General features: G+C 44.4%; 1 protein-coding gene across 3 annotated transcripts in view; it reads right to left on the bottom strand.

The window, feature by feature from the left end:
- ASTN2 (astrotactin 2) overlaps positions 1-24,117 on the bottom strand; it is a 693,046-nt gene that overhangs the window by 344,303 nt on the left and 324,626 nt on the right. For all 3 annotated transcript variants that reach the window (XM_081179638.1, XM_081179639.1, XM_081179640.1), the window contains exon 6: positions 16,003-16,149. In XM_081179638.1, coding sequence (XP_081035764.1) covers positions 16,003-16,149 — 147 coding nt within the window. The remainder of the gene's footprint in view (positions 1-16,002; positions 16,150-24,117) is intronic.

Raw genomic sequence — 24,117 nt, 5'->3', positions numbered from 1 at the left:
CCAAGGGTCTTCTGCTGGTTCCTTCACTGTGAGAAGTGAAGTTACAGTAAACCAGGCAGAGGGCCTTCTTGGTAGTGGCCCCTCCCTGTGGAACACCCTCCCTTCAGATGTCAAGGAGATAAAGAATTACACCACTTTTAGACTTTGTATATAGAAGGCAACTTTGTTAATTTCTGTATCCTGTCTTTTGCACTCTGTTATACCCTTAACCCCTTTTAAAAATGAAAAACCCCAAGTCTGCACTGCCTGCACATTGACATATATTGAGGATATTATCAGGGAACTCTCACTCTTTGAATCAGGGTAGGTGGCAGCCAGGGAGAATGCCTTTTTGGTGGTGGGGCCCCACCTGTGGAATCTTGCTGGTGCCTCCTTCACTGTAATTCTAGCACCAGGCAAGCTCATTTCTGTTTTGCATGACTTTTTAAAGACTTAAGGAAAGGAGCGTACTGCAGTGGTACAGCATCTGCTTTGCATGCAAAAAGATCCCAGGTTTGATGCCTGGTATCTCTTGCTAGACTGTGAATGTCCTCTACCTGAACTCAGGAGAGTCACGGCCAGTCAGTGATAAGAACACTGATGGACCAACCGTCAGACCATATTCCTAAAAGCTTCTGAAACTCTTAAGCCCTTAATAGCCAGTTATTAATTTTCTATCCTTTACTGTTTTGTCATTTTCAATGTGCTACTATCACTTTATTTATGGATTTGGGTATTAAGCTCATTGCCACTGAAAGTGGGGAGGTATACATTTTAGAAACAAACAAAAACTTGATGAGACAACACAATTCTAACATTACTACAGAGTTCTGAGAAATATCCACTAACCTTTACAAAGTGCATTAATATTCCAGTCCTCCCATAGCAGGACAGAATAGTGCTGATCATTTGATATTTAGCATAACTTTCCCCATCCTGGCTGATAATGATGGGAGCTGTAGCCCAACAACACCTGGTTGTAGGCCAGAGAAAGCTGCTCTAGAACAATGCTTTATCCAGGTGTAATAGGCTTTGCAGGCATGTGCCTAAAGTGCCTTTCTTGGGATGTATTTGCCATCTCTGCCACTGCAGATGTCCATCAGCACACCTTCCCTATCCACAGTTCTGGCCTTGATGAGGGAGCCCGTTGTGGGGGTGTCTGGTTGAATCACTTCCAAAAAATGTGCCTGGGGTCACGGCCCTACGCAGTCTCACCCACGCTGCACACCCTCCTATCAGCCTCTCTCACTAACAAATTCAGCAATGCTCTTCTAGCATCTATAACATGTAGGAGGGTTGTAAAAACACTGGCCTTGCTTTAATTGGCATCGTATTTCAAGCTGCTGTTCTGCAAGGACAAACTCCCAGCCCAGCCCACTGGTGTCCTTTGCTCCAGCCCACAGCTCTCAGACACTTGCTTACTGCAATGAAACAGAAGCTTATTGCCAAGTTTAACTGAGACATATGTAATAAATTCATGGAGGATTAATCATTTGGACTGAGCAGGAGTTCTCTCTCAACCTTATATCCATCCGCCCTGCATCTCCAATCCCAACCGTTAGCCTTATATTTCTGTTTAACAACCATGTTAGAAGATCTGCAGCCACCCCAGTGTTATTATATAATGCAGTATATTATGAGAAATGAAGGACACTTTTATCATTACTCAAAACTTTAGAAATCACAGGAGACTGAGAATCTGATTGCTTCCTAGTCTGGGAGGGCAGGGGGGTCTGCTTGCCACCAAGAAAGCTCAAGCTATGCACCCAGTGCACTAATGGCACACCGAAGGAGTGTAAGGTCAATACATTTCCTTCTTTATTACAGCACCTGCTGTGAGTCCTGTGGGACCTGCCCCCTGCCTTCTATTGTGTGGGACCCTGGAAGTTAACTGCAGCCTTGGAAGTTGAGATAGCCAGACAAACCTTAGGTTGGGGTTTGATGTTATGTCCCCAATTGTTCAGACTGATTTAATTTGCTTTTAATTGTTTTAATACTTTTAACTGTTTTAAACTTATTTTGTAAAGGCTCTTTGTAGGATGTGCTTGGAATGGGGGAGAGCAGGGGGTGCCCCAATTACAGTGGTTCAAGGTTGGAGAGTTGGGGCAGGCTGGGTAAGGGGTACATGACACAGGCAGTTAGTGTCTGTTGTGTGGCAGCCCCTCCTCCAAGTTGGGAAACTGTGGTTGTCATATCAGCCAGCCCTTGGGTCTGCAGCTGCTCTTGAAGAATACCAGGTTGGCTTGTAGAAAGACCTCCCTCACCTATGATCCGATTATGGATGAGGAGGCTGATCTGGCATGTATCACTGAAGCCTGGGTGGGTGAACAGGGTGGAGTTGGTCTCACCCACCTGTGTCCACCTGGGTACTCAGTGCATCATCAGGCCAGACTCAAGGCTTGGGGAGGGGGGAGTTGCTGTGATCTATAGAGTCTCTCCCTCTCTCTCCCCCTCAGTCAGAGGAGAATCTAGAGTGTGTGTTCCTGGCATTGATCAATCGGGACAGATTAAGGATTCTGCTGGTTTACCACTGTCTTGCTGCCCAGCAGTCTCCCTGACAGAGCTGATCTTGGAGGCAATGTTGAGGACTCCCAGACTGCTGTTTCTGGGGGACTTCAGCATCAATGCTGAGGTAGCTGGCTCTGGGGTGGCTCAGGACTTTGTGGCTAATAAAAACCAGCAGGGAGGGAACAACTGGCTGGGCCAGGGAGGTGGTTAATACCTCTTCACAACACATGGTGATTCATACCTGTTTGAAGGAGGCAGAGGTAACACCACTCCTTAAAAAACCTTCCCTGGACTCAGAAAATCTAACCAACTAATGGCCAGTTTCTAATCTCCCTTTCCTGAGCAAGGTTCTGGAGTGGGTTTCATGGGCCAGACCAGGCACTCTTGGATGAAACTGATTTTCTAGACCCATTTCAATCAGGGTTTGGCACAGAAAGTGCTTTGGTCATCCTGTATGATGACCTCTGTTGGGAGAGAGACAGGTAATGTGTCCCTGTTAATGCTCCTCGAGCTCTCAGCAGCTTTCGATAACATCGACTATGGTGTCCTTCTGAAGCGGCTGCCCGAGTTAGGGGTGGGTAGCACCACTTTATGGTGGTTCCAGACCTACTTAGATGAACATTTCCTGAGAATGATACTTGGGGAGTGCTTTTCGGCCCCATGGAACCTTCAATGTGGGGTTCCACAGGGTTCAACCCTATACCCTATGCTGTTCAACATTACATGAAACAGCTGAGTGGGGTTAGCAGGAGGTTTGGCGTATGTTGCCAGCAAAATACTGATGAGCCTCAGCTCTATTTCTCCTTATTATCTGCAGGTGAGGCAGTGGAAGTGCTGGACCAACCAGTGTCTTGCCTCGATAATGGACTGAGTGAGAACCAACAGACTGAAGCTCAATCCAGATAAGACTGAGGCACTGTTAGTGGGTGGTTCCCTAGACCTGATGCCTGTTCTTGATGGGTTGTACTTCCTTTAAAGGAGGGGGTACGTAGCGTGGGAGTACTCCTGGATCCTTTGCTGTCACTCAAAGCTCAGGTGGCCTCAGTGGCCCGGAGTGCCTTCCATCAGCTGCGGTTGGTGGCCCAGCTGCACCCCTATTTGGACAGGGATAGCCTAACTACTGTTGTCTATGCTCTGGTAAGCTCAAGGTTGGATTACTGCAATGTGTCATACCTAGGGCTGCCTCTGAAGACAGTTCAGAAACTTCAGCTGATGAAGAAATCAGTGGCCAGGTTGCTCACTGGAGTAAGACAATTTGAATCTATTACACCAAATCTGGTCCAACTGCACTGGCTACCAATTAGTTTCTGGGTCCAATTCAAAGTGCTGGCTTTGACCTGTAAAGCCTTAAATGGTTCAGGACTGCAATACCTCAAGGGCCGCATCTTTCCATATGAACCTACCCGAACCCTGAAATCATCTTCTGAGGCCATTCTTCGTGTGCCACTTGTGCAGGAGGTTGAGAGGGTGGCAACATGAGAATGAGCCTTTTCTGCAATGGCTCCCCATTTGTGGAATGCTCTCCCAAGAGAAGTTCACCTAGCACGTTCATTACAACCTTAGGTGCCCAGCAAAAACATTCCTCTTTAACCAGGCTTTTGACATCCAACGCCCTTTTAAAATGTGTTGTGGCTGGGTGTGTGTGTTATTTTTGTTTTTATTATGCATTTGTGTTTTTATATTGTGAATTTATGTTGTAACCACCCTGGAATCTGCAGGTATAGGGCAGTATACAAATTTTAACAACAACAACCAAGCTTTGACTAGCCACACAATCTAGCAAGGCTCTCTCCAGCCACCTCCTGCAGTTTCTCCAAATTTCTGCACTCATTAATGGATTGTGCTTTTCTCATTTCAAATGGTTTTTATTTACGGCATTTTGCCAAGCATTAAAAATGCATTCTATATGTTCTTCTGACATTTAACAAATGTAGTCTAACTCTTCTGCTCAAATATTTTATTTTATTTTGTTTACTGTGTATATCAAAATTCCTCTATGAATATGATAATAAAGAAGGAGGAGGAGGAGGCAGAAATTTTCTAGCAGCCACAGTTAGACGAAAATTTGGCACTGCGCAGGATATACCCTCGAATGTTTCAAGATCATCTCCTGTGCATCTGCTTATCTATTTCTAGCAAGCATGCATTTTCCTCCTCCCACCTCCTGAACCCCAAAAAAACTATTAGGTGGAAGGCTAAAAACCAGAGGACCTAAAATACTTTTTAAAAATAATGTATTTTGCAGAACAGGCTACCTTTTTACTTTCCTCCCATGATCCTCCTCATTTCAAGATACCTTCTACCCATGCCTTGCTTTCCCCTTTATCCAGGGAAGTTATTCTCTAATTCAATGACATGGTGCCACTGGTGTCAAGCCAAAACGCAGAAACTGCAATCATCTATGCCAATAATTAAAAGAGAGGTCAGCTGCCTGTTCCAGGAAATCTTGGTTTGCCCTAATGCCACATCCAGCAGGAATGGGACCATCTGTCCCTGACATGTTGATGGAGCAGCTGCACAAACCCAGAGATGGTTCAAAGAGTAGAAAGAGGACACAAAAACCAACAAACAAATTAACAGAACTAAGGAAATATGAGCACAGAATGAGTCCTCACAGCTGCCCCCAATCAAATAGCTTCCCCCATATTTTGCTTCTGGAGCTGGCACTCATTTCCATTTAACTGTAACCTTATGCAGTTCTCAATATTTTGTGCCAACATTGTTTCTTTCCCACTCTTTAATGTGAAAGAGGAAAGGCCCTTCCCGCTCACATCATTCTGGCCTGTGATCAGGGATTTTGTGTAGCTTCAAGTCTTTTGGGTTACTAAGACACACATGATGTCTCAGATGTCATGCTACTTCCATGGCTTGTCTGCAATAAGTAGGTCATGTTCTTCATCAGAGATTGATGCATCATCCAAAATACACAAGCATGGCACATAGGTCCCAAGAGGTTTTGTGTGCATGATAATGCTTTCAAGGGGCCCAGAATAGATAGGAACATCTCTCTCACTAGGCGTCTTTAGTTCTGATCAAAGTTCCACGGGTTCATCTTCTAAACATTTGTGAGACATTAACAATTCCCTAACAGATGTGAGCCACAAAACAGAACTTCAAGAAGTCATACATTGTGTGTCTGTAAATCTCACACTGCAGTGGAGTTTCAAGTTCTTTGAGGAACCTATTATGCAACACACACTGTAAAAATTGGGTGGAATGTGGCCCTAAAGATTGGAAACTGTAAGTAGTAATTTTATCTATTTAATGGAATGGCATCTTAAACATAAAGGACAAAATCAGGCAAGAACAGGCTTTTCACGTCATGGTTTGCACCATGGTGGCATTCAAACATCATAGTAAGTCATAACTTATTATGAATGGAAATGAGCTTAGACTCCCACCTGGGCTTGTATACTCCCTCTCCTCCAACATGGCCATGTGGAGAAGTTCAAAAGCTTTTGCTTTCAATTTTGGTTAACTGAAAGGGTTTGCATGTAACTGAGGTTAATATTAGCTACGGTTTGCTGAAACAAGCCAGCTTCATAAATCATAGTTTGAAGTTGATTTGTTTCAAACAGACATAGTCAAGATTGAACTCTGTTGCTTGTTTGTTTACTTGGTTGGTTGGTTGATGGGGGTAATGAATAAAATAAAATGCTTCATGCAACACTGCTATTCTCTATGTAAGACTAAAAAAAGATAATGAAAGGGGGGCAAATGGTGAAATTTACATAGGGTGTGTGTCCCCTGTGCTAGTAGTATAATAATAGGTATAAATCTCTCCCCCTCCAGCCCTCAGTCTTACCATCCTCTAAATCAGTGTTTCCCAAACGTTTTTGGGCAACGGCACACCTGCTTACTGAAAAAAAATCTCGCGGCACACCACCATTAAAGCCCCGCCCCGTGACGTCAGCGCGCAGCGTCACGCCGGGAGGGACGCACAAAAGTGAAAGTTTTTCCCCTCCCCCTTGCCGGGGAACCTCCAAGCTTTGGGCAGGCAGGCAGGCAGAGCTGGGAAGGGGGTTTCCAGGGGACACGGCAGCTCCTCGAAAGGCTTCTCTCAGCTGCGCTCAATCCTCTTCGGAGAGGATTTCCCCTCCGGTCCCATGCCTTCGTTTGGGGCATCGCTCCGGCTGCTCCCTCTCCCGCCGCGCAGGAGCGATGCCTCTCTCTGGCTCTCCCTCCGCGCAGGCTGAGGGAGGGAGGGAGGTGCGCGTGTGACCCGTCTCTGCTGGGAGACCAAACCCAGCGAGGCAGAGTCGCACGGAGGCGCCCAGGCAGCGCTGCCGGCTGCGAGGAGGAGCGCCAGGCAGCAGCAGGAGGCGCGGCCTCTCCTCGCCGCCGCCGCCCCGCCTCTCGCCGCCCGACTCGCCCGCCTCCCTCCAGGCATCTCGCGGCACACCAGCCGATGTCTCACGGCACACTCGTGTGCCGCGGAACACCGGTTGGGAAACACTGCTCTAAATACTACAATGTGCTCCTTCTTAGAACGGGAGAAAAGAAGCTGAAATAAAATGAAATCCAACATGTCCCCATAATATTACAATAAAAAATGGAATCACTTATAGCCCAGTCCCTTTGGGAAAAAGGCAGCTGAGCAAATTATGCAAGTATTCAGAACACTTGCACAGGCCTGCCAATGAAATACCAGTAAAACAGATTAATATCCTTGGAAATGGGGAAGAAATGGGCTGTTTTCCAATTCAGACATAATGACTTTTCTAAAGAGAAAGAAGAGAGGGGGCCCGGTGGAACAGCTAGCTGTAGAATGAGAATGGCATCTATAATGACACTGTAAAACATTGTTTGAAATGTGTGTATGTGTGTGTGTGAGAGAGAGAGAGAGTAGGGGACTTTCAATGGGGAGCAGCATCCTTAGCTGCCAAGGTGAGGCTGGAAGTATCAGCAGCTGTCTCCTATTCTGAAATGTTGCACTTTCTTGCCAGGGTGCTGTAAGGTGTTTTCTCCCGGTGCCCTCTTCATCCTAGCTCAAGCTGAGCCAGACTGCAGTGCAATATTGGGGACAGCACTTTGTCGCTCACAAAAGCCTTGTCAAAGTTGTACGCATGAACTCTTGCTGTGTTTCAGCTGGGTTGAGTTTATGCAAACTCCTTTAGAGCCTCTCTCCTTGACAAACAGAGACACTGAGAGCTGTTTCTTTAACAGCTTCAAATCATTCTGACAGCAAACTACAGAAAACCATTTAGGGATACCATTGGGGCTAGAAGTTTTTAATAACACCCAATGAAGTGTTATTAGTTTAACTTCTTTCCCAGCACTGAATACATTAATTTAGCTTCTTAAAAGGAATTAAACAATTTGGGGCTTGAAAAATGGAGAGTAGTTTTCTCCATACTGATTGGAAATGTATTCTCTTGGGGCTTAGAAAGCAATGGGAGAGGTCAGCAGGAAAACTCCTAAATTATGTTCTCCTGGCGACATGCAGTGCATAAAAGTGGCTCAGTCCTTGGCATCTGGGATAGAAGAGACTCTGTGCCTGAAATTCTAAAAAGCCACAGCCAGTGAGTGTAGACAATACAGTTGCCTTATGCTTGGTTCCAGCTGCTGTTGGAAAGGTTGGGACATATTTAAGGAGTGTATAAAAACCCATCTGGATATTGGATGATTTGTATGAACACCAACAACTGGGAAACACTGGCCTGCGAGCGCTCCAGTTGGAGAACAGCCTTTACCAAAGGTGTCATGGACTTTGAAGACACTCGAACTCAGAACAGAAGGGAGAAACGTGCTAAGAGGAAGGCACGCCTGGCAAATCCACACCGTGATCAACTCCTGCCCAGGAACCATTGTCCCCACTGTGGAAAGATGCGTGGGTCCAGAATTGGCCTCCACAGTCACTTACGAACTCATTGTTAAAACCATGTTTATGGAAGACAATCTTACTTGGCTACGAGTGATCATCAAAGAAGAAGAAGAATGTTTGTGCCAGTTTTTGAGAGAGAAATGCTATCACTGGGATCCATTGTGGAAACCAGGACCAAAGAGTCCACTCTAGTTGTCTTTCCCTTACTTCCCTCCCCCCACCTAGGATAACTACCAGCATCATAATGCCGATATACAATTATAAGTTGCAACCACATCTGGAGTACAGTGTACAGTTCTCATAACCTCACCTCGAAAAAGATAGTGTAGGGTTGGAAAAGGTTCAGTAAAGGACAACCAAAATGATCAAGGGGGTGGATTTACTCCTCTGTGAAGAAAGACTGCCGTGGTTGGGACATTTTAGTTTAGAAAAAAAGGCAAGGGGTGACAAGAAAGAAGATTATAAAATTATGCATGGCCTGGAAAAAAATAGATAGAGAAAGGTTTGTCTCCCTGTCTCATAGCACTAGAACTTGTAGGTATCCAGGGAAGCTGAAGGTTGGAAGATTTAGGGCAGATACTTCTTCATGCAACACTCAGCCAAACTAGGGCACTCGCTCCTCCAGGAGGCAGTGATGCCACCAACTTGGATGGCTTTAAAAGAGGATTAGGCAAATTCATGGAGGAGAGGGCTATCAATGGCAACTTGCCATGATGGATATGCTCTACCTCCACAGTTGGAGGCAGCAGTGCTTACAAATACCAGCTGCTAGAAACCCACAGGAATGGAAAGTGCTCCTGTGCTCATGTTCTGCTTGCTGGTTTCCCATAGGCATCTGGTTGACTACTCTGAGTGTAGGATGATGGAGTAGATTAGTCAAGGTCTGATCCAGCATGCTATACTCCCCTGCTCAGCGCCTGAGGGCCCCAGTCCTGCCACCCAACACCTGGCCTAGGGCGGGGCCTGATGGGCTCTATAAAGGACTGATGCCGCTGCCGCTGCTGGGCAGAGAGGGCTCTGTTTTGTTTTGTTTTGTTTTTGTTTAAATTGCTGTTATTTTTTACCTATGTCATTTTAAGCTGTGATACTAATGCTGTATTCTTAGTTTTAGATTTTGATTTATGTGGAAATTGTTTCCCATTTGGTTGTGTGTGGTTTTTTTTTGATGTGGTTTATTTATTGTTTATTACTTTTGTAATTATGTAAATCTTGTTATGCTGTAAGCCGCCTTGAGCATTGTTTTTTTAACTGTGGAAAGGCGGCATACAAATAAAAAATGCAGATGATGATGATGATGATGGGCTAACAGGAGCTGGAGTCTAGCAACACTGGAGGGGGGGTAGGGTTCCCTACTCCTGCACTAGGAACAAGTGGCTATGAGGAACAGCCCCAAAGCCTTTTACCGACTTCTGAGCCCTGGAAACAAACACACCAGCAGCAGTGCCAGATGGGCTCTGCTAGAGTGTTTGCACGACACCCTCTCCACCTCACCCATCCTGGTAAGCAACAGTGACCCACCACTCAGAAACGAGCGTAGTGCCTCCATGCTCCTGCTCTGTTCTGAGTTTCTGTGCAAAACATTTGATCCAAAAGAGAAGGATGCTGTTCAATTTGCCCTTGTGGTAAGAAGAAGAAAAGGTGAAGGTTAGAAGTGGCTGAGTGAAGGGTCCCAGCAGAAGGAGAAAATGTAATTTGCCCTTAGTAGTTGAACTTGGTGCTCACTGCACGTTGGGCTAATAAGGTCAGCTAAATTCAAGAAACATTGAACCTTGGGGGTGGGGAGAGCAATAGAAAGTGGCAATGGCTCCCAACTAATGCATCAGCATCTCATTCTTTTCCCCATCAGAAATTAGCAAGTTCACCATCTGAGAACCAGAAAAAGCAGCAGAGATGAGCAGCTTCTAAGTGAAGGTATGAGGCTTTTATCAGTCATAACATTAAAAATAGAACCAGTACTGGGAAGGTGTCTCACACCACCAATCAAAATTTTGCTACACACCATCAAAACCTGAAGCCAGAAGACAAAGGTTTTGAGTACCAGAGGTCACTTGTATAATTGTAAAACTACCTAGCTAGCAGCACTGGAGTGCCTAGGAGTGTCTTTTGCCAGGTACAGCTGGTACCCCAGCTGTTCTTCGACTGAGAATAGCCTGGCCACAATTACTCATGCAGTGGCAACCTCAAGACTGCATTACTGCAACACACTGTGTGGGACTAACATTCAGATTGGTTTGGTAGCTCCAGTTGGTGCAAAATGCTGTGGCTATATCATTGGTGCAGACAGACGACTGCCAGCACACAGCACCGGTGCTTAAAAGCTTGCACTGGCTGTCCATGTGTTACTGGGCTAAGTTCAAGGTTTACTGAGTTAATTTGCAAGACCCTTTACAACTTGGGTCCAGGATCCCATAAGGACTGCCTGATCCCTGATATCCCTGCCTGATGATTAAGGGCTTCAGGGGAGTCACATCCACCAGCTGCTATGTGTTCAGTACAGTGGAGCCAGTTCTGCTTTAGGTGAAGGGTGGGGGAGGTGACCCTTTCCTCCTTTCTGGAAATTCCCCTGTTAGCCCCAACAGCACTATCTGGCTGCTTGGAGCACTGGATAAGAACAGTTGCCATAACAGGCTGTTAAAATACACTGAAACATTTCCTTACAAATCAGCACATACCTTCTAATAATGCCAAATAGATAGCATCTATGCAGAAGGTGTAGAAGGGAAGTAAAATAAAATAAAATGTACCAGCCCTTCCCATGCAAAGATCTATATTATGCTCCAGGCAGAACTGTCTTTCCCCACCCACTCCCAATTCTCCTTTCATGGCATTCCTGCCCACACTGTAGCATTTCGGATGACACTAGGATGCTGAAATAGACTGGCTTCCTGAGCCCTGAAGGCAAATACCATTTTCTCCGCAATTCAGATATGATGAGGCACTAGCAGCAAAAAAACTGGGTGCCTCAGGGCTGATTCACACACTGCATTGCTCTCCCGGTCCCCTCCATTGAGTAATTCCTGTGAGTGATGAGTTCAGTGAAAAAGTCCAGCCTAGCAAACTTCCAGCCTGGAAACAGAAACTCCAAGGTCAGCCCAATGAAGGATGGTGAATAGTGCTACATTTGGACATTGAAGAACAAAGGTGATGTGTGTAGCAAGTTGCTGATTTTCTGCCTATAATTCAATGGCAAAATGCATGTCTTAAATGCAGAAGGCCTCTGGTTCAAACTCCAGTTTAGAAAGGGTCCAGTAGCAGGGGTTGGGAAAAGATCAGTGGTGGTTGGTGCCCATTAGGAATGGTAGGGCAGAAGGCAGAGAGGTCAGAGCCAATGACAGGCAGAGCCAACTTATACTTTTGGCCCCATCCTCTACTCTGCAGAGGTCTACAATGGCAATACTGAGATTAAGGAGGAGGGTGCTCATGGGCAGTCCCAACGATTGGTTTGGTTTAAATAAGAAGAAAGACAGGGGCACAGAAAGCTGCCTTACACCAAGTCACAGCACCAGTTCATCTCGCTCAGCATTATCTGCTGGCAGCAGCTTTCCTGGGTTTCAAACAGGAAGCATTCATTCTGCAGATGTTGGGGACTGAGTGTGGTAAGTGCTCCACCACTGAGCTATGGCACTTTCCATAGATTGGGGGTGATGGTGGCTGAGGGCAGATTGAGACTGGTGGGGCAATGCCCCACTAGCCTGAATGGCCCAGCCTCCTGTACTGGGAAAGATTTCTGCCTGAGACCCTGGAGCCCTGCTGCTAATCACAATACTGGCCAAGTGGACAATAGCCTGACCTCTATGAGGCAACTTCCCATATTCCTGGCAGGGTTGACATGAGATTAAAAAGCAAGGGATGAATCACAAAACACTTTAGGAGTTGAAAAACTGTTGAAAATATTTGTTAACAGGTCCTATTGTTGGTGCTGTCAAAGGTTGCTTCCCAGACTCACGGCAGGGTCCTGACTTGTGGAATGCTTTCATGGTGACGTCTCCCTCCCTCCTTCATCATTAATGCTCAGGAAGGATTTTAAAACATTCCTGTTCCCCCAGGCATTTGATGTATGAGATAACTATCCCTGGAAATTATAAGCTGTGAGGGTATGTAATTGCTTTTATTTGTTTTAGGTAATTCTAATTGTTTTTAGATGTTTTTATTCACTTTTATTATTAGGGGTTTTTTTTTAATTGTATTGTGTTAACATTCTGGGGTTTGCTGCCCTTGGCTCATTAGGGAGGAAGGGTGGGGTAAAAAATTCATAAAGAATACTACTATCAGGAAGAGATAAACAAAACAGCGCAGCACTCTCTCAAAAGAGAGAGAGAAAGAGTTTTGAAATCTGTGTTGTATTGTGGTCAGAGTGATGGGCTTAGAAAATGGAGAGTTGGGTTCAAAATCCTACTGGGCTTGCCAGCTTACTAGGTGTTGTTAGGACAATCAGTGTCTCTCAGCCTAATTCAGGCATTTTCAACATTTTTGAGTCCTCAGGTACCTTGATGAACCGCAGCTCTCCTGTGGCAAACCACTTACACTAGCGTTCCATTACAGGACACATGTAAGCGGGGATTTCCCTGTCCCCTCCCCATTCTGCCCTGCTCCTTTTTGGCACACATGTAAGTGGCAGCACATGTGTCAATGGGAACCCATGAAATGCCACTGCTCTGCAGGGCTGAGCTGACGTATTCCACATGGCAGCTCCAGCCTGCCTTTCCCGAAATTTGTGCACACATGCTGGGGGTAGGGGTTGGAGAGGGCAATTAAGATCAAAAGCAGAAATATTTTGCTGTTGTGGGGAGGGAAAGCAAGAACCGCACAGCACAAGACACACATGCAGACATGGTGCTTTCTTGCAACATTATCCCTGTTCTAGGAAATATACGTGACTGTTAAGGAGGAGGAGCGTTGCCGGTTGGGGGGGAGGTAGAGAAGAAGAGGGGGGGAGCAATGCTGGGGGTAGAAGGAGCGAAAAACACTGTAGATACTCCTCACTTTCAGGGTTATTTTTAAATCCTTCCTTATAGAGCACACACACATCCAGGCAAACACACCATCAAGTTAGTTTGCTATTTTCTTGCATTTCTCAACAACCCTGTGTAAAACTAAGGAACTGTTAGTTACTGAAGCTGGGGAGGATTTTTGTTTGTTTGTTGTTGTTGAATGGGGGGGAGAGAGATTTAAAGAAAATAATCAGTCATGCAAAAGCATTTCCCCATTTTTTTGCCAATGTTTTATTTCAGGAAGATAATTGGCTGCAAGTTAAAGCTGGTTTCCTTGGATGTTCTTCAGGAAGAAAGAGAGAGAGAGATAATGTAGGAAGATATGGGATGCAATTTAATGAAAGCACGGGCCCTGGGGCTACCCTGAACATTCCTCAGGACACTCCAGGGTGCCATGGAAGACTAGTTCAGTGTTTCCCAACCTTTTTTGGGCAAAGGCACACTTGTTTGATGAAAAAAATCTCGAGGCACACCACCATTACAGCCCCGTGACGTCAGCGCGCAGCGTCACGCCGGGAGGGACGCACGAAAGTGTAAGTTTCAATTTTTTTCCCTCCCCCTTGCCAGGGAACCTCCAAGCTTTGGGGGTGGGGGGGGAGAAGGCAGCAAAGCGAGGCAGGAAGGAGAGCGCGGCTTGGCTGGGTGAGCTTTGGCGGGGCAGGGAATGAGAGCCGCGAGGCGGACGCTGCAGACGGAGGCGCTGCCCGCCGAGCTCGCAGGCAGCCAGATGGCAAGAGCCCCGCGCTGGGCGGCCTCTCCTCGCCACCGCCGCCCCGCCTCTCACCGCCCGACTCGCCCGCCTCCCTCCAGGCAACATCTCGCGGCACACCAGGCAACATCTCGCGGCACACTAGTGTGCCGCGGAACAGTGGTTGGGAAACACTGGACTAGTTGAAAACCAATGGCCTAATTAAGAGGACTTTGGGAGAATGAGATGGGACCAGGGGAATGGGTGGAGACCATTAAGAATCAGCGCTGGAAGTGACTTCAAAGGTTATCTAGCGCAACCCTCTGAAATGCTGGGATCTTTTGCCCAATGTGGAGCTCAAACCCATGAAAATAAGACAAAGAGCCTCTTGCTCTACCAGCTGCACTCTCCTAGTATCCCTAAAGAGAAGGGCAATATAAAAATATCACAAATACTGTACTTTTCCATCTATAAGACTAGGTTTTTTTCCTGTAAAAAGCATGCTAAAAAAATGGGAGTCGTCTTATAGACGGGTAGTGCATAGGGTGGACATTTGATTGGTTGCTGCTGCAGCTGTCAGCAACTATTGTGCATGTTACAGTGGTGCCCCGCAAGACGAATGCCTCGCAAGACGGAAAACCCGCTAGACGAAAGGGTTTTCCGTTTTGGAGGTGCTTTGCAAAACGAATTTCCTATGGGCTTGCTTCGCAAGATGAAAATGTCTTGCGAGTTCCTGCGGGGTTTTTTTCCTTTCCCCCCTCTTTTTCCCAAGCCGCTAAGCCGCTTATCAGCTGATCCTAAACCGCTAAGCCGCTTAACAGCTGATCCGCTAAGCCGCTTATCAGCTGATCTGCTAAGCCGCTTAACAGCTGATCTGCTAAGCCGCTAAGCCGCTTATCAGCTGATCCGCTAAGCCCGCTAAGCCGCTAATAGCGCTAATCCGCAAAGCCGCTAATGGGCTTGCTTCGCAAGACGAAAAAACCGCAAGACGAAGAGACTTGCGGAACGGATTCTTTTCGTCTTGCGAGGCACCACTGTATTGGTTGCTGCGTCAATGGTTGGTGTTGATTGGCTGACGCTGCAGCAATTGTGTGGGCGATTGGCAGCTTCTGCCGGTGAGGGGACAGACGAAAGGTGGATTTAGCGATGCGTGAGGTTGAGTGATTTTCGGCAAGCCCCCCCTAAAAAAAGCTGAACAACCCAGGGTAATCCCCCCAAAAAAGCTCAACAACTGGCAATCTTCCCCCCATTTTCTTAAATTTGAGCCCCCCAAAATAGGGGGTGTCTTACACATAGAAAAGTATGGTAAATACAGGAACTTGGACTTGCTAAACAGCACAAGTGTAAAATTTGATTGTGCTGCCATTTAACAAAGCACTAAAATGAAGCAGAGACTTCTTCGAGGTTGGAAGGATAAACATCCACCATCCATTACTCATGGCCTGAAGATCTTGCTGCCCCTTTCTACATTTGAATGTATATATTATAATCACCAGTAGGTATCTACTTGAGCGCATGCCAGCATATATTAGTGTATATTTATTTTTAAATTGGGAATGATGGATAATTCTTATTGTTAATGTGAGCTCATGATTATTTATCTCATATTTGCCATAAAAACTATATTTACATGAGGAAGGACATAAAAAACAATTAAAGAAATCCTTATATGTTACTGGGGGTGGGGGAATATAAATGGAATAATTTATACTATATTTTCATTGCTTGTTTTGTTATAAGTGTGTATCTGCAATTCCTAATCAAATATGTACATTACACACAATTAAATTTAAGCAGCAATAACAAGTTGAGAAAAAGTCCTTTTATGAAAAACTGCACACTCTGGTTTTCTGCCACCCTAACAATCAGAGACAAGATGCTGAGCTAGATCAATTTAAAATAAAGATCCCAAACCCCTCTGCCCCAGATGGCCTATGACATCTTTAGGAAGCTTGGGGTGTGAGAGAAGGGCTCTGCAATTATCATCATAGCAGTGAGGCTGGTGCTCTTACCATCAGCAATGAAGTGCTCAGGAACGTGGAGTGTCACCTTGACAGTCAGTGGGCAGGAGAGCTGAGTACCACACACCATGGCCAGGATGCAGGAGCTCACGGCAATTAAGGTAAGTGCTGTCTTGTTCACAGGGCTCTTCAGGGAACCTGGGAAGTAAAAGAAAAACTCAGTTACAATGTGAAGAGAAAGATCAGAGCCCATTCTCATCTCAATCACCATACTGAGGCATGATAAAGAAAGTTTTTTTTTTAAAATATATATATATATATTTATTGCAATTTTTAAACAACAAACAAACCACCAAACATATAAAATACCATCACCATACAACAGACAGAAAAAGTCAAAGCAAAATTAAGAAATAAACAAAGAATGAAACAAGAATACAAATAAAATACAGTTATTCATAAGTCATATTTTCATAATCTTTGGACTTCCTCACATCACCCTTCCCTGCGTTCTCAGTCATATAATTATAGACAGCAATTTATTACCTTATTTCAGTTCTTATTCATGATAAAGAAAGTTTTAGATTTGAGCCTTCAGACTACCTCTGACCAGAATTTTCATCACCAAGGTAGTAATGGCATTTTCAGTACCTTCTTGGGTAGCACCCCAACAATGGAGAGCATTAATAATTGAGTAATAGGCACAAAAAGCATTTTTGTGGTTGGGAGGGCTGGAATACCAATACATTTTAAGCTAGAATAAGGTCTCCATCTTAGGATATTTAGTTCAAGAGAAACTTGGTTATGCATGTTCCTGTAAAAGAAGCCACACAGCCATGCTTTTTGAAGAGAAGTTTCTATTGAACTATTCCCCCCACCCACCAGGGAAGGGCTTTAGCTTGAAACATGTTGGTATTCCCATCTCCCCACTTGCCCACCTGCCTATAAAGCACTCCATTTTGAATTGATGACTCAATCCTTTATGATACCTATCTCTGTGGTCCCTTGCTAAAAAAGGAACAATGTGTTTGTGGAAAACCAGACTATGCTTCTCCTTGCCATCTCTCAGGGGTTCACCTACATTTACCTGCTACAGGTACTGTAATTGACATTTGCAGAAGGAACAACATCAAATCTGGTGCTGTGAAATTAGTCACTAAAGCAGGGACGCGGACTTATAAAAAATATTGGGGGGGCCCGGGAAAGCTCATGAATAATAAATAAGCTCATGAATATGCAAATAAAGTGGCGCCGCCTCCTCGTGAGCGAATAGGGGAGAGCGTGCTGCGCCTATTAATCAGCTCCGAAGGAAATTGGGTGGAGCTTTTGCTCGGGAGGGAGGGCAGGAGGCATGCAGCCCGCCCCTGTGCATTTTGGGCTGGGGGAGGGGCGGCGGTGGCGCTCTGCTGGAGGGGCGCCGGAGATTATTGAGGGGGCGGAGCCCCCCCAAAACAAATTTTTGAGGGGGCTCGGGCCCCCTCAAGCCCCATGGAGTCGGCGCCTATGCACTAAAGAAACTCCTTTGTTCGCCCTTCTTTGTGGATCTCATTTACAGAACACTTCAATCCCCCCTCCCTCAATCCCAAACATATTGGAGCAGGGGAAATGTTATTAAACTTTAATTGATAAAGGAAGATAACTAAATAAAAGACACAAAACTATTTTCCCCTTACATAAGAAGCTGTTGTCTTCTGAGAAACATCAATAGTTATATACAGTAATTTTTCCCCAAAGAAAATTAATACACTTTTTACATAAAAGAATTTAAAAAATCAAGTATTCTCCAATGTAAAACCATTTATAGGGAAATCAGCTGGAATTGCAGAGCACATAAAAGCTGGAACTTGGTATGAGCTACAATGGTACAGAGACAGCAAAATCCGTTTTGTTAGTCACAGAAAGCCTTTTCATCGCTCAAGGTCATTCTTGCAAAGGGCCTCTCACAGCAAGTGTGGGCTAAAATAATTTCTGACAGCATGAAGACAGGCTCTTTGCAGCCCAAATCTGATGCTAGACCAACCCCAGCACTGGAGAGCCATGAGGGTCAAACAGTGCTTCTCTGCCTCTCTCTGTGCCCTCTCTCTGTGGACCAACAGTCTTAACATCCCGCATGCCAAAAAGCTGACACCTAAGAAATTATTCAGAGCCAGCAGAACCTTTTGAGTCTATGCAGAGCCAAGATACACAGCAGCTCCAAGGAATATTGTGCTGCAGTTGGGCCTCCATCAAGACCAAAACTAGTTCTCCTGCGGATCTTGTTAATAAAGCCAGTTTAATGAGGGGAAAGTGCAAGTTACAGTGCTAGCAGAAGAAAAATTGGCAACCCTACTGCACAACACAAAGGCCGTGAAACTAATTGAATGAAAGCCCGTTGCCCTTTCTGCCTTCAAGTTAAGAAGGCCAAAATGTTCTCTTTGCAAAAGAAAAAGAAACAGGGAGGGGGCTGCGGAAACAAGGAAAATGCCAACACCACATGAACATCGAATCCTCCTTTCCTGTAATAATTGGGTCAATTCTGCTATAATAACACAGTTTGAGCAAGAGCAGAGAACAGGCCACACAGATTTGAAAGTTAAGGAGAAATACATGCACCAAAACTAAATAAATATTAGTTCCAGGAAGGGAAGGATTTCAAAATCGGAACTGAATTGGCAGGCAAACCTTGCACACTGATTATTATTCTCTGAAAGACTGGACAGCTCCCTACAGGCAGACTAAACAGAATTGTAGGCTCACTCATACTTCTGCTTGCCCCATGCCTAGAAAGCATGGGTCTGAGAGCTTTTTCGGCTTGACCCTTAATTTCTAGGCCTGAGCAGTTTTTCCAATGCCCTGCTCCTTTCCTAAGAAAAACCCACTCTTTAGCTCTAAATTGGAACAAATAGCAATCCATGGAAAACCCAATTGCCATTTGCTCCGACTGAGAGCCAAAGTGCAGTTTTTCCCGGAGGAAAAGCAGCAGGACATGGGGAAGTGTGGATGAGTGCTTAGAGTTCATGCACTCAGTGAAGAACTGTCCCAGCCCAAAAAAGGTCCAAGATGCACTGGTTCCTTTTAAGTTACAGGTAGGTAGCCGTGTTGGTCTGCCATAGTCAAAATAAAAAAATTCCTTCCAGTAGCACCTTAAAGACCAACTAAGTTAGTTCTTGGTATGAGCTTTCGTGTGCATGCACACTTCTTCAGATACACTGAAACAGAAGTTGCCAGACCCTTCTATATAGTGAGAAGGTGGGGAGGGGTATTACTCAGAAGGGTGGTGGGAATGGGAGATTGGCAGATAGCTGAGATGAGCCTGTTGACGACTCTTAACGACTGTAATAAGTCTTACAGGAAAAGGTAAGGGGTGAGAAGGTGAGAAATGGCTTAGTCATGTATAATGAGGTAAGAATCCAATGTCTTTGTTCAGACCAGGTCTCTCCATGGTTTTAAGTTTGGTAATGTTTGGTAATGAGTTGCAATTCAGCAGCTTCTCTTTCCAGTCTATTTCTGAAATTCCTTTGTAGTAAAACAGCTACTTTGAGATCTTGTATAGAATGTCCTGGGAGATTGAAGTGTTCTCCTACTGGTTTCTCTGTTTTGTGATTCTTGATGTCAGATTTATGTCCGTTTATTCTTTGGTGTAAGGTTTGGCCTGTTTGTCCAATATAGAGAGCTGAAGGACACTGTTGGCATTTGATGGCATACACAATGTTAGACTATGAGCAATTAAATAGTCCCGAGATGGTATGTGTGATGTTGTTGGGGCCAGTAATGGTGTTGTCTGGGTGTATGTGGCAGCAAAGTTGGCATCTGGGTTTATTGCAGGCTCTGGTGCCAGTGTCCGTATTAAGTCTGGTTGTAGTATTATTGTGGGTTAGGAGTTGTTTAAGATTGGGTGGCTGTCTGTAGGCAATGAAAGGTCTTCCTCCCAGAGCTTGAGAAAGAGAACTGTCATTGTCCAGGAGAGGTTGTAGATCTCTGATGATGCGTTGTACTGTTTTAACTTGGGAGCTGTATGTGATGACTAGAGGTGTTCTGTTATTTTCTTTTTTGGGTCTGTCTCGCAGCAAGTTCTCTCTGGGTATCAGTCTGGCTCATACCAAGAACTAACTTAGTTGGTCTTTAAGGTGCTACTGGAAGGAATTTTTTTATTTTGGTTCCTTTTAAGACAGGCAAGTGCTCACATTACATAATTCTGCTGTTCCACACTAAAATATTTGTTGCATTCTACAAAGTATCTATCACAAACATAAAAGCCTTGATCTCAGCTTGATCCCAGGAGGTAAGTGGGGAAACCGCAGTAAGTGATCAAAACAGGCATCAGAAAAAATCACTTTTGAGATTCTTAAAACATATTTTTAAACCATTTTAACTAAGCCTAAACTGGTTACGATAATGACATTTTAATGACTACCTGCTCCCATATGAGCCCACTTGGCTATGGCGGTTCATTTACCAGAAGCAATGTATTTAACATTAACTCTGGAAGTGTATACTTGATTCTGACCAAGCTAAGCCACCTAGAACAAAATGTACATCGGTATGACACACACACCCAATATTGCAGAATCACAGAACTGCAGAATTGTAGAAATGGAAGGTACTCCAAGGGTCATCCAGTCCACCCCCTAGAAATGTGACTTAAGATTGTATTATGAAGCTGCATCCTTCTGCTGGATGAAGGATTGGTTTCTGTTAGAAAACACTGATGTCCTAGATCTGGAAGGGCATAGTAATGCTTTTGGGTGGCATGCATATTTGTGGTACGACAAGGTAAAGCTTCATAAACTGTTTAAAAACCATATTGTCAGGAAAGCTCTATTCATTGTCTGGACTAAATATAAGGACTTACTTGAAAGTAAGACCCCGAGGTGGTTATCACCGACGGAGGCTAAAGCCATTAAACTACGTAACATGGGGAGTGGCTGGGGAAAAAAAGTGAGTTAATAGAAAGAGATGGTGATACTTGGAGGTTGCAGAGCTTTGAAAAATTGAAGGGAAAGGTGCGAGACTGGTTCCATTATGCCCAAATTCTAGAGGTGTTTAAAAAGGATAAAAAAATTGGTTTCCAGGTGGAAAAATCAAAACTAGAGACAGAACTACTTGAACCTAAGACGAAAGTGCTTTCAAGAATGTATAACTTGTTGCTTAAATGGAATACTCAAGACGAGACAGTTAAATCAGCTATGATAAAATGGGCTCAGGACATTGGGTACAACATTATGTTTGAAGACTGGGAAAGGTTATGGACCACCGGTATGAAATTCACGGCATGTAGTGCCTTAAAAGAAAACATTATGAAAATGGTATACAGGTGGTACATGACCCCAGTCAAACTTGCAAAGATATACCATCTGTCTGACAATAAATGTTGGAAATGTAAGGAGGCTGAAGGAACATTCTTTCACCTCTGGTGGACATGCCCGAGGGTGAAGGCTTTTTGGGAAATGATTTATAATGAGTTGAAAAAGGTGTTTAAGTACACCTTTCACAAGAAACCAGAGGCCTTCCTCCTGGGCATTGTGGGCCAGAGAGTGTCAAAGAAAGATAGAACTTTCTTTTTATATGCAACTACAGCAGCAAGAATCCTTATAGCTAAACATTGGAAGGCACAGGAGTTACCCACGCTGGAAGAGTGGCATTCACAGCTGATGGACTACATGGAATTAGCCGAAATGACAGGCAGAATCCGAGATCTGGGAGAAGAGGCAGTGGAAGAGGACTGGAAAAAATTTAAGGACTATTTACAAAAACACTATAAGTTATATGAATGTTGAGAATTTGCTAAGCCTTTGGGAAAAACATGCTTCAGTATTGAGATTGGTAAATGACGGAAACTAAGTTATGATTTAGAAAAGTATAAATTGCAGACTATATAACTAAATGAAAACACAAAAACATATGAAATAAGGTATTAATTTGCTGTTTATTTTTATTGTAAAGAAAGCAGGGGATGGAGGACGTGGGGAAGTCCGGTTGATCATGAAAATTGATTTGAAAAAGTGAATTTTCTTCTATAATTTCTTTTTTTTCCCTCTGTAAAACCGCTTTTGTTGTGTTACTGACGATGTATTCTGACCTTGGAAAAAAAGCAATAAAAAATTATTATATATATAAAAAAAAATAGAAATGTGACCATAAAAACTTCTTCCCACCCCCACCCCAATTTAACAGCATCAAACATGGACGTGGGGAGGGAAATGCTCAATATGTTTTTCTGGACACTCGTTTTGCACCATTATCTTAGCTAGCAACTCGAACTACTGTTGCTTGTTTTCGTTAACAAGTAGGAATTGCTTAAATTGCTTTGGAATTGTAGTCGAATCTTTTACTTGAAAACTGATGCCACTACCTCTTGATTTTCAGGTCTCTGCCTTCAAAATGTTACTAGAGTTTCCGTACAACACAATATCTAGTTGTCAAACATTATTCAGTTGATTATTGAAATATGATTTAATAACACTTTCATGGTATTCTGAAAATGTTTTGCCAGTGCCTGGATTAAGCATGTAGATTACAGGTGTCCCTTGAAATATTTTAACTGTTACACTTGGTTCGCTGTGATTAAAGTTAATGTCATCACATGGGGGGAGGGCTAAAGCTGGGACCTTTTGTATGTACTCTACCACTGAACTAAGTCCCTTGAATTGTTACTTGCAATAGGTAAATGGCTACTATTCCTCACCCCCCCTCACCCCCATGATGTCAGCCTTAGAAAATCCTACTGCTATTTACATCATTTTGATGGATATATTTAATGTATTGTACTTTTATTGTGTATTTATTTTTGTATTGTTCGCTGCTTTGGGGACTAAAAAGCAGTACATAAATAAACCATACCATACAGCTAGTATTAGCCAATTATTTGGAGGCTCTTTAAAAAAGAAAGGAGACTTAATTGTTTTCAACTCTGTAACTTTCTCTGTACCTGGAGAGCATACACAATGTGCACATTGCATTTAAATACACACCAAGAGATAAATGACTTAACAGGAGACCTTTAAAAAACAGATGAATTTAAACTTTATGACCCAGCACTAACTAAACACACTGCAACAGAATCCTTGGATTTCAGGGCTTATTTTACGAACATGAAAGTAACACCTATTCATCCCTTGCCCCAGAAGCTTAAAGCTGTCAAGTAGCAGGTTTAGTCAAGAAATGAGAACATTAATTGATTCATTGATGGTTGGGGTAGTGAACAGTGCTCTGCTTCTACAGGAGTCACACACACACAAACACACGTCTGGGCTCTACGAGAGAAACATCTAGACCAGAGGTCAGCAACCTAAGGCCTATGGGCCGCTTCCGGCCCATGAGCTTCCTGGAACCAGCCCACGGCCGTTCCATGGATCGGCGTGGGGATTCCCTGCTCTTTCTTTTAGTGCTGCCTTTTTTTTTTTCTTGCCACGGGGACCGACTTCCGGGTCAGAAGAGCACTAGAAATAGCACATGCATGCGCTGTTTCTGGCACACTTCTGGGGTGGAGGAGCGCCCGTGCGCATGTGCACACACTATTTCTGGCACTCCTCTGGCCCAGAAGCACCTTGCAAACCCAGCAGAGTTTAAATTCAGGGGCAAGCTTTTTGTCTTGTGGGACAGGCTTTATACCTTTATGGTATGTTTCTGCAAAGACTCAACAGCTGAAATGTAGCTGAATGCTGAGGAAGAGGGCAAGAAAAGGCCCTGTAGCAAGAAACCCTTGTTTAAGAGAAAAAAAGAGCAAGAAGGTTGTTGTTTTTTAAGGGGGAGGCATGCAAGCCTTTGTTGTTGGGTTTTTTTGAACAGGAATGGCATCCAAGCATCATTGCCATTTTCAATCCAATCAGCTGCCACTTAATTAGTCTGGAAGGACAGCTAGATTCTGAAACAAAGGCTCCCTGCGGTGCCCTGTAACCCTGGGCATGTAAGCAGTGTCTGCCAGTGTCACACGGCTCCTGACCTCTCTTTCATGACATTTTCCATTGGCACCAATTAGATGTGCTCTGGACTCGCTGGGGGCAGACAGGCTGCTAGAGAAAACATCCCATGAAGTGGCAGATTCCTCTGAAGATTCTGAAACCTTTCAAAAGAATGGCAGAAGCCAGAAGTTGGGGGGTCAGCAAAGGGGAATAATAAGCACCCCAACATGACTTACGTACCTTACAAGTTTCTTCTTCTCCTCCTCTTATTGCACTGGAGGGTTAA

Source organism: Podarcis bocagei (assembly GCF_964188305.1).
Source record: "Podarcis bocagei genome assembly, chromosome: Z".
In the NCBI taxonomy this organism is placed as follows: Eukaryota; Metazoa; Chordata; class Lepidosauria; order Squamata; family Lacertidae; genus Podarcis; species Podarcis bocagei.
This window is presented reverse-complemented; position numbering and strand designations above follow the sequence as displayed.